This window comes from Triticum dicoccoides, chromosome 2B (assembly GCF_002162155.2).
Source record: "Triticum dicoccoides isolate Atlit2015 ecotype Zavitan chromosome 2B, WEW_v2.0, whole genome shotgun sequence".
NCBI classification, from domain to species: domain Eukaryota; kingdom Viridiplantae; phylum Streptophyta; class Magnoliopsida; order Poales; family Poaceae; genus Triticum; species Triticum dicoccoides.
Window position 1 is genome coordinate 471142182 of NC_041383.1, and position 11174 is coordinate 471153355.

Here is an 11174-nt window from a genome sequence, read left to right on the forward strand (position 1 = left end):
AGCTGGCCAAACGGGCCGGCCCGGCCCGGCCCGGCACGACCCATCCTAATCGTGCCTGGCACGGCCCGGCCCGCCAAGGCACGATTATTATACGGGCCGTGCCGTGCCGGCCCGCGTGCTGCAGCCTGCAGCCCAGGCACGGCCCAGTTAGTAAACGGGCCGGCACGTTGGCCCGTTTAGCACGGTGGGCTGCATAATTTTAACCTGTTATTTGACGCACTGAGCGTTTTTTAGTCTATTTTTACATGTTGGGTCATATACATATATATAAAAAAAATAAAAAACATAATCGGGCCGTGCCGTGCCGGCCCGCGTGCCCAGCCTCCAGGCCCAGGCACGGCCTAGGGCGTGCCGCGTGCCTGGCCCGGCCCGTTTAGCCCGTGCCGTGCCTGGCCCAAGGCGGGCCGTGCCGGCGTGCTCACGGGCCGGCTCAAAAAAAGGCCCATTTGGCCAGCTATAGTTGGGAGGTCTTTTTCGTTAAAAGGAGGCCCTAAATAGATCGGGTAAGCTGTACAACACGTCATCTTACAAAAAAAGGGTGGAACTGACCGGGTGTACCACGTGATTACAGTTCCGAGAAACAAATTTCTGTGGCTGTAAATACTGCAGCAGGAGAAGAGAGACACGAGCTCTCCCTCCGGAGGCCCCCTCCGTTCGTCGTCCCCTCTCGAACGCACGAGCGCCCGTCAATACCAGTCCCCGCTGCGATTCCTCCGGATCTCTGGCTCCCCATGGCTTCCCCAGGTATTCATTCGCTCATTCCCTTCGAATTCATGAACTCGCGCGGATAGTTTTTGGGGATTTTTATTACTCTATCTCGTTTATTTTTGTAAAAAAGGGATCAGCCGTATTCGTTGTTAAGTACGACGTGTCGGATTGCCCCTCCTCCGCGCGCGGGAGGCTGCCGCAATCACGAGCGCCGGCGCCTCGCGCCGAGGGAGGCACTCTCCTCCTCTATCCGAGCGAATCCGCCTCTTCCCTCTCACCCCAGCGCCCTAGGCAACCCGCCATTAGATTCGACTTGTGATATCTGTGAAGAGCTACTGCTCCTCGGCGCTAAACTTGCCGAGCTGGGCGTGCACCCGACAAATTTGTTTAGGGTTGCTTAGGTTGAAGGATTGGGTTTCTGTGCTGTTGGTCCTGTGTGTCTAATGGCTGGAGGTTTTCGTTTCGGTTTCTCTTGATATTGGATTGATATTGGATTTCTTTGTCTTCTTTTATATATACCGCGTTGAGTTTTGCTTATATCCATTTGGTAAATTTGCTACTAGTTTCGTTAGGGCTATCATTGATTGATTTGCCATTTTATGCCAATGTTGTATCACATCTCAACCACCCGTGGTAGTCCAATAAACGGTTTAATGGTCTCGAAAAGCATTCCTACGTTGAACCAAATTAATTAAATGATCATCAGTTATGCGGTTATGCCACCAAATGGCCTATATTCCCACTCCCATCAACCATCATATTTACATTCTCTATCTTAATCCAAGCACTACCTAAGCAGAAACTTGGAAGCAATTTTGGTTAAGGCAGATGGGCTGAAACCCAGTCCCATAGGTATGAAACCCATTTGAGCGAGAATAGTACTAGGATGGGTGACCTCCTAGGAAGTCCTCGTGAAAGGGTTTCATATCTAAGGGTTGTGATAGGCTTGGCGAGCCAACGTAAAAACTAGCCAGTCTTTTGGGTATGAAACCCATTTGGGCGAGAGTAGTACTAGGATGGGTGACCTCCTGGGAAGTCCTCGTGAAAGGGTTTCATATCTAGCCTACCCCAACTTGTTTGGGATAAAAGGCTTCGTAAGTAAGTAAGTAAGTAAGATGGACTGCCTCTACTAATGGCTAGAATCCAAATGGACACTCAACAAAGCATAGCGATGCAACATCGGTATAACTTCTATTGTTAGAACCTAGAATAACATCCACCAAGGGCAATAAAGAGGCAATTGTTGATTATTATTCAGAATTTTAAGCAGAGGCTGCTGAGCTAGACCAAAAATTCATTTCCTGCTGCTAGTCCAATTGTAACCGAGAATGTTTTGCATGCAGAAACAATCATACTTTCAGGCCTCTTTACTTTTGTTGCAGAATAAGTCATCACTTTGGAAATTTTATGTGATACATCGCTGTCTTCTCATGCAGATATCTCCATTGATATTCGCCCAGAGTTGAACTCATTTGATCATCTAAGAAGCACGGGATATATTTCAACAGATAGACCATGGTTGAGTAAGTACAACATTAAGTGGTTGCTTGGCCCTACTCTCATTTGCATTGGTCAATGACATGGCCATTAGCTTTAGCATAATGGAAGATTTACGAGCTTTCTGTGTTCTGCTGTTGATTTTGTTCACAGAACTATATGGAATAAGAGTTCCACCCGTCTCACTGTTCAACAGTTTGAGCAGTACGCCTGATCTGGCACTCATTCACCAGTGCTTACCTGATGAACTGCTTATCGAGGTGATGATTACCTATTTGTATGGGCTAAATGACACCATTTACCATCCTTTTGAATTTTGATGCATGCAGTTTAAATATTTTGCTAAATCATTAACTGGGTTTTAGTTGTGTACCGCACCTGTTCTCAAATAGGTATTGTTTGAAAATGTGTGCGGTCGAGCTTTTAAAATTCAGACCACTAAGATAAGCATAACTGTTAGATTTGTAACATGGTAATGATATAAATGGATTTGCCATCAAAAGTACCTGTATTGTTTTTCTTTTTGCTAAGATATATTTAGAAAATGTACCAGTCAAATGATTGTATTCAAGACCACGACAATTTTCGAAATAAGTACAAAAGAAAGGTAAGCATATCCTGGGCATCGAAAAAGTACCTGTATTGTCTTTTCTCTTGAGTGAATATTACTTTAGAAGTCAGCATATCACAACATATTGGCATGAACACAATTTAATATCACTTGGTGCCTCATTCTATCATGACATCAGTGTGAGATTTTTTTTTTGATAATATTAGATCACAGTAGTTAATCCATATTGCCTCGCTTATGAGCTTTGTGGCAAGATTATAGTAATCGATGTCATAATGCTTTTCTTAACTATTTTGTGGCAATATTCTCAACAGATCTTTGGGAGAATGAGCCCATATACTTTAGGGAGGGCTGCTTGTGTCTGCCGCAAGTGGAAATATACTACACGCAATCCTACTTTGTGGCGGAATGCTTGCCTGAAAACTTGGCAGGTTACTATGCATATATATTTTAGTATTTGGTGTTCACAATCGTCGTGTTTCTCAAACACCTGACTTTTTTATATAAAGAGGAATGGAATAGAGGCAAACTTCAGGATGGTGCAGTCGTTATATGATTCTTCCTGGAGGAAAATGTGGGTGCAGAGACCAAGAATCCGAATTGATGGTAAATATCAAGTAGCAGTTCTGCATTCGATTATATGATATGATGCATTGTAGAATCATATTGATTTGAACAGGAAAATTACTTTGAAGGTTAATTTTGTTGTTTTTTAATCTGTTCAACCTGACCAGATGTGGCCTAGGAAATTCCAATTATTTCTTATTTCAGTAACTTAGTCACCATGAAAACCAAGTAGGATTCATGTAAGTTCTTTCCAGATCTTTGTGTGTCAGTTATTTTGCAATAAATAGGAAATTTTTATAAAGTGCTATCTAGATTCAGAGCACTATATCTAACTCCTTTTTTTCTTTACACACTTGAGCTGTGGAGCTTTATGACATATTTCAAGTACAACATAGATATGTTAGTATGGCCTTTAGTGAGCATGCTATTAAAGGTATATTAGGTTGTTGATAGTGGTCAGTGCTCCCACTCTTCTTCATCATTTAGGTTATTATGTGTTAGTGTTGATTTCACTATGAACTTATCCTATTGTATAGATGGTTGCAGTTTCCTGGTAAATACTTCACCAAAGACCAGCTGAAAGGCGTTGCTTCAATTCCCTTAGTGTCTTGTTATTTATGTGTTTGCTAGAGCATTTGTTATTCTGGCTGTGTTATCTTTGCTTTGATGTTTGATACTTGCTGCTTCTCCAGGTCTTTATGTTAGTAGAAACACATATATTCATACTGGAATTACAGAATGGCAGTTCAAGAAAACTGTCAATGTGGTATGGTGTTACTCTCTGTTTATGTCTCAAGGAATTATTGTCTATTTTAAGACATTTTGCCTCTACATACTCTGTTCATTAGGTCATGTTATTGATTTTTCCTATCGTTTCCAAGTTAGTTTCATTACTAATATTTTTCTTTTGACTTCAGGTTTGCTACTACCGTTACTTGAGATTTTTTCCAACCGGGAAGTTCCTGTACAAGGTTCCTACTTGAACCTTTTTTTTTGGTGAACAATATGATTATTGTTTGTGAAACATCATTTGATCTTCTGCTTTCCTGCGATGAGCAGATTTCCCCACAGAAAGTCAAAGATGTTGTCAAGTGCATGCATCTCCGAGCATCAAAAGGCGATAGTGTGTTTAAAGGCGACTATACACTGTCAGGGGATGGCCAGGTGAAAAATTGAGGACTGTCTATCCATCTTGGGCACTGTCCAGTGTCCATCACTTGCTAACATTAGCTTCTCTTTCTTGCATGCAGATAGAAATGGCACTCCTATATCCTGGGCATCGGTACACACTTGTTAGGATGCGCCTTAGGTATTTTGACTTGAATTTCTCTATGGGTCTTTAGGTATTTTGACTTGAATTTATTTATTGGTGTTGGTACTGACCGCCTTACCTAATTTTGCACTACCATATTCCGCAGGGTTAGAGGCACTACAATTGGCGCAAATAACAGGTTGGATGTCTTAAAGATCCTAACCACCGGGGTGAATGGAACCGAACTGGGAAACTGGAAAGGCAACATACTTGAACTTGTTGAGGACTGGGAGGAGAATGAGACGCATGACCCAGACGTGCCTGCTGTTTCCCACAGCAGGGGTTTGACTCCCTTTGTGTTTGTTCCATTTGAGGAGGTATGCCATATGATCTACGACTAAGTGTGTACTATGTTATCATTTGGCACTGGAGCGGCTAGCTGGACCTCGTGTGATCTGAATTTCTATGCCAGGCATAGTGAATATAACTAACTGAAGACTTGCTTTTTTCAGGCTGATACTTCAGTGCTAAACCTGCCAGTGGAGAAGATGGATTACTTTGTCCCTGGGTGAGCAGCACGGCCTAAAGACGACCGCGGTGATGGGCAATGGAGATGGTCGATAATCTCATCACAGGCTGATATTATGCTGCGGATGGAGACGACTGGCTTATTTCGTTCCATACCGAGTTAATGTTGGAACGATATGTACATACACAGTACTTGTCTTGTTTCCTTTCGGGTTGAAGGCATGTTGTATTGTAATGTACTCCCTCCGTTCCTAAATATTTGTCTTTCTAGAGTTTTCAACAAGTGACTACATACGGAGCAAAATAAGTGAATATACACTCTAAAATATGTCTATATACATCCGTATGTGGTAGTCTATTTGAATCTCTAAAAAGACAAATATTTCGGAACGGAGGGAGTATATGCTATGCATGTTGCTGGTATAAAGTTGGCCAGAAAATAAACACCGTGTCCGAACGGGTGGAGGCACCCATGTGTAACAACTGAGTTATGTATAATTATGGGGGTATCAATCGCAGCATCATTGCACAATTCTTGTGCCTGGCAAATGATAGCAGGGTGTCTCAACAAAGTTATGCGTAATCACAGGTATCCCTTAGTATTGCAAAATTCTCATGGCTGGCTAATGATATATGTGAAATCACAGCAGACTGTTCTATAGTTTTGACATGTTTCAGTATTTCCGTGAATCTGAACACTATTTCGCCCCTGAATATGTATGTGTGTGTGGTCGTCCATCGGAAATATCATGTGTGTGTGGTCGTCCATCGGAAATATCATGAAACCTGGGCCTGAACCATGAAAGCATCCACTGAATATGTGTTTCCGGTCTACCGATGCTTACACGGATGAAAATGAAGACCTGTTTTAAGTTCCGCATCAATGTTCTAACATCGACCGCTCGATGCTTTTACATGGATGACGTCAATCTTAAGCGTAATAGTCGCTGCGACGTAGGGCTTACAAGGGGCGCGTGGCCATGGTTGATCAATTGGGCAACTGATTATTAAGTGATACACTAACATAGCAGTTGCCACAGCTTTTGAGGTAAGCACACGATTTACTTGTTCTACATGCTACTGCTGGTGCTGCTGTGTTTGGGCTCGTCAGCCTTGTAGACAAGATCGTTCCACGCCGGATTGCGAGAGAGGTACGTGTCCTGCAGTTGAGGGAACAGGCATCAGGGTCAGGAACAGCCGAGGAATCAAAATGTTCAGACGATTGCAGGCAGCCCCAAGCAGTTCAACAACTTGTTTTGAGACGAGCTGAAGAACTATTAGCTCGAAAATGAGATCATCGAAAAGGAATGTTCATGTAGACATAGCCAAGCTGTAGCTGAAGTTATGGCCCAGATAAAAATGCTGCCCTGAAAAAGATCAAATCCCCTAAATCTTGAGTCGCGAGTCTACGCGAGAACAGTTATAATCAGGATTCTACTCCCTCCGTAAACTAATAGAGCATTTAGAACACTAAAATAGTGATCCAATCGTTCTTATATTAGTTTACAGAGTATTTTGCTTATCGCTACCGAGAAATCAATCACGAATCCGTTTTCATTTTCTGGGGCAGATAGATCATTTAGCGATCATCAACGAGAAACTCACGGAGCAAGAGCTGATTTGGCCTTCGGGGGAGAGGAAAGGGAAGAGGGGTGGCCGTACCGAGATGTAGGAGCAGGTGGGGATGACGCGCATGCCGTGGCGCCGCGCGTGGGCGAAGGCGGCGTCGCAGAGGCGCGCGGCGAGCCCCTGCCCGCGCTTGCTCCCGGGCACGTACGTGTGCACCATGTCCATCGCCGCCGGGGACGCGCCGCCGCCGCCGGAGGAGGCGCGTGGCTGAACGACGAGGCGGTACTGGAGGAAGGCCTCGCCGTCGGGCGTCTCGAACTTCCCCGCCTCCTCCCTCCACACGACGCTGTCCGCCGCTCCACGCTCCTCGCCGGCGCTGCGCTCGTTTGCCATCGCGCTGTGATTTTGTTCGTGTTTTTGCTTTCTTTTGGTTGTACAAGTACTTTGTTTGTGATGTTTAACAGTCTTATACATACCCACCCGCACTCACTTCTAGTATAAGCATACATGCCCGAGCAACTCCTAGTATCTCATCTGGATTGATAAACTCGTCACAAACATTTTCATAATCGATGAAAAAGTCTCCCCTCGCTAAACACACATCATTAAAAAGGCTGAAATAAAATTAGAAAATGCGAACATCAATGTCAAAGCTAATAATTAAACTCTGATGGATGAAAATATCATTGTTCTCCTAACCATTCAACCACATGACATCAAGTTAAGTATGGTGGGGTGTTCAAGAGTTCAAGCTACATTGCTCGAATCAATGGTATTTAGCTCATGCCTTAACTCGCGAAATCTTACTTCATTCAAGGGCTTCGTGAAAATATCCGCAAGGTTATCATGAGTGTCGACATACTTGAGCTTGATCTCCCCTCGCCTAATGTGATCCCGGATGAAATGATACCGAATTTCAATATGCTTCGTCTTGAAGTGTTGCACCGGATTGAGAGATATCTTGATGGCACTTTCATTATCACACCAAAGAGTCACTTCGTCACAAATGACACTGTAATCCTTCAAAGTTTGCCTCATCCATAGAAGTTGAGCACAACAACTACCGACAGCCACATACTCCTCTTCGGTGGAGAGAGACACACAACTTTGCTTCTTAGAGGACTAACTCACCAAAGAGCAACCAAGAGATTGGCACCCTCCGGAGGTGGACTTCCTATCCACTTTGTCTCCTGCCCAATCTGAGTCTGTATAGCCCAAATGATCGAAGTTGTCTCCTTTTGGGTACCATAAGTTTGGGGTATGAGCCAAATATCGAAAGATTCGCTTGACCGCCATAAAGTGACTTTCCTTAGGTGCAGCTTAAAACCGTGCACAAATTTCCACACTCAACATGATATCCGGTCTAGATGCACAAAGGTAAAGCAAGGAGCCAATCATGGAGCGATATACCTTTTGATCCACTGCTTTATCATTGGGATCTATGTAAAGTTGGCATTTGATGGGCATTGGAGTAGAAGCCGGCTTGACATCACTTAGCTTGAATCTCTTGAGCATGTATTGAGTGTATTTGGCTTGGTTGATGAAGGTTCCTTCTCTTCTTTACTTGATTTCGAACCCGAAAAAGACTTCAACTCTTCCATCATAGACATTTTGAACTTTGAGGTCATGAGAGCGGCAAATTCCTCATTGAAAGCTTTGTTAGGGGAACTGATACGTCTCCAACGTATCTACTTTTCCAAACACTTTTGCCTTTGTTTTGGACTCTAACTTGCATGATTTGAATGAAACTAACCCGGACTGACGCTGTTTTCAGCAGAACTGCCATGATGTTGTTTTATGTGTAGAAAACAAAAGTTCTCGGAATGTCCTGAAAATCCACGGAGGCACTTTTTGAAAAATATAAAAAATACTAGCGAAAGAATCAAGACCAGGGGGCCCACACCCTGTCCACGAGGGTGGGGGGCACGCCCACCTCCCTGGGCACGCCCCCTATCTCGTGGGTCTCCTGAGGCTCTGCCGACCTCAACTCCAACTCCATATATTCCGTCTCGCGGAGAAAAAAATCAAAGAGAAAGTTTCATCGTTTTACGATACGGAGCCGCCGCCAAGCCCTAATCTCTCTCGGGAGGGCTGATCTGGAGTCCGTTCGGGGCTCCGGAGAGGGGGATTCGTCGCCATCATCATCATTAACCATCCTCCATCACCAATTTCATGATGCTCACCGTCGTGCGTGAGTAATTCTATCGTAGGCTTGCTGGACGGTGATGGGTTGGATGAGATTTACCATGTAATCAAGTTAGTTTCATTAGGGTTTGATCCCTAGTATCCATTATGTTCTGAGATTGATGTTGCTATGACTTTGCTATGCATAATGCTTGTCACTAGGGCCCGAGTACCATAATTTCAGATCTGAACCTATTATGTTTTCATGAATATATGTGTGTTCTTGATCCTATCTTGCAAGTCTATAGTCACCTATTATGTGTTATGATCCGACAACCCCGAAGTGACAATAATCAGGATACTTCTCGGTGATGACCGTAGTTTGAGGAGTTCATGTATTCACTATGTGTTAATGCTTTGGTCCGGTTCTCTATTAAAAGGAGGCCTTAATATCCCTTAGTTTCTGCTAGGACCCCGCTGCCACGGGAGGGTAGGACAAAAGATGTCATGCAAGTTCTTTTCCATAAGCACATATGACTATTTACGGAATACATGCCTACATTACATTGATGAATTGGAGCTAGTTCTGTGTCACCCTATGTTATAACTATTACATGAGGAATCGCATCCGACATAATTATCCATCACTGATCCATTGCCTACGAGCTTTTCATATATTGTGCTTCGCTTATTTACTTTTCCGTTGCTACTGTTACAATCACTACAAAACCCAAAAATATTACTTTTGCTATCGTTACCTTTATTATCATACTACTTTGCTACTAAATACTTTGCTGCAGATACTAAGTTATCCAGGTGTGGTTGAATTGACAACTCAACTGCTAATACTCAAGAATATTCTTTGGCTCCCCTTGTGTCGAATCAATAAATTTGGGTTGAATACTTTACCCTCGAAAGCTGTTGTGATCCCCTACACTTGTGGGTTATCAGGAACCAAAGATAATATCATCAACATATAGTTGACATACAAACAACTCCCCTTTGACCTTCTCAGTATTAGGGTCGATTTTCCCAATTTCTATGACGCCCTCGATTCAATCATAAACTAATCATGCATGCAAATGTGTACGATCAAGATCAAGGACTCACGGGAAGATATCACAACACAACTCTAGACACAAATTAAAATAATACAAGCTTTATAATACAAGCCAGGGGTCTCGGGGGCTTGAATACATCAGCTCGAATACAAACGAGTCAGCGGAAGCAACAATATCTGAGTACAGACATGAGTTAAACAAGTTTGCCTTAAGAAGGCTAGCACAAAAGCAACATCGATCGAAAAGGCAAGGCCTCCTGCCTAGGAGCCTCCTAACTACTCCTGGTCGTCGGCGTCCGTCACGTGGTAGTAGGCACCCTCGGGGTAGTAGTACTTGTCAAAGGTGTCATCTGGCTCCTGGACTCCGTCATCTGGTTGCGTCATCTGAGAAGAATGGAAAAGGGGGAAAAGAGGGAGCAAGGCAACTGTGAGTACTCATCCAAAGTACTCGCAAGCAAGGATCTACATGTTGGAAATATGCCCTAGAGGCAATAATAAAAGTATTATTATTATATTTCCTTGTTCATGATAATTGTCTTTTATTCATGCTATAACTGTATTATCCGGAAATCGTAATACACGTGTGAATACATAGACCACAATATGTCCCTAGTGAGCCTCTAGTTGACTAGCTCGTTGTGATCAACAGATAGTCATGGTTTCCTGGCTATGGACATTGGATGTCGTTGATAACGGGATCACATCATTAGGAGAATGATGTGATGGACAAGATCCAATCCTAAGCATAGCACAAAGATCGTGTAGTTCGTTTGCTAGAGCTTTGCCAATGTCAAGTATCTCTTCCTTTGACCATGAGATCGTGTAACTCCTGGATACCGTAGGAGTGCTTTGGGTGTATCAAACGTCACAACGTAACTGGGTGACTATAAAGGTGCACTACAGGTATCTCCGAAAGTATCTATTGTTTTATGCGGATCGAGACTGGGATTTGTCACTCCGTGTAAACGGAGAGGTATCTCTGGGCCCACTCGGTAGGACATCATCATATGCGCAATGTGACCAAGGAGTTGATCACGGGATGATGTGTTACGGAACGAGTAAAGTGACTTGCCGGTAACGAGATTGAACAAGGTATCGGTATATCGACGATCGAATCTCGGGCAAGTAAAATACCGCTAGACAAAGGGAATTGAATACGGGATTGATAAAGTCCTTGACATCGTGGTTCATCTGATGAGATCATCGTGGAACATGTGGGAGCCAACATGGGTATCCAGATCCCGCTGTTGGTTATTGACCGGAGAACATCTCGGTCATGTCTGCATGTCTCCCGAACC

The 11174-nt window shown here is 43.6% G+C and overlaps 2 protein-coding genes across 2 annotated transcripts; one reads left to right on the top strand and one right to left on the bottom strand.

Moving 5' to 3' along the window:
* Positions 1-588: 588 nt before the first annotated feature.
* Positions 589-5672, top strand: LOC119364299 (F-box protein 7-like). Its single transcript, XM_037629747.1, has 11 exons — positions 589-744; positions 2145-2231; positions 2359-2465; positions 3091-3207; positions 3286-3382; positions 4036-4109; positions 4261-4314; positions 4403-4507; positions 4594-4652; positions 4762-4972; positions 5108-5672. Exons 1-11 carry the CDS (start codon positions 732-734, stop codon positions 5165-5167), a joined length of 984 nt encoding a protein of 327 aa, XP_037485644.1. The 5' UTR covers positions 589-731; the 3' UTR covers positions 5168-5672.
* A 238-nt stretch (positions 5673-5910) lies between these two features.
* On the bottom strand, positions 5911-7142 carry LOC119364300 (acetyltransferase At1g77540-like). Its single transcript, XM_037629748.1, has 2 exons — positions 6786-7142; positions 5911-6283 (listed from the first exon to the last, which is right to left on the bottom strand). The coding sequence occupies exons 1-2, from the start codon at positions 7083-7085 to the stop codon at positions 6194-6196; spliced, it is 390 nt and encodes a 129-aa protein (XP_037485645.1). The 5' UTR covers positions 7086-7142; the 3' UTR covers positions 5911-6193.
* Positions 7143-11174: the final 4032 nt, after the last annotated feature.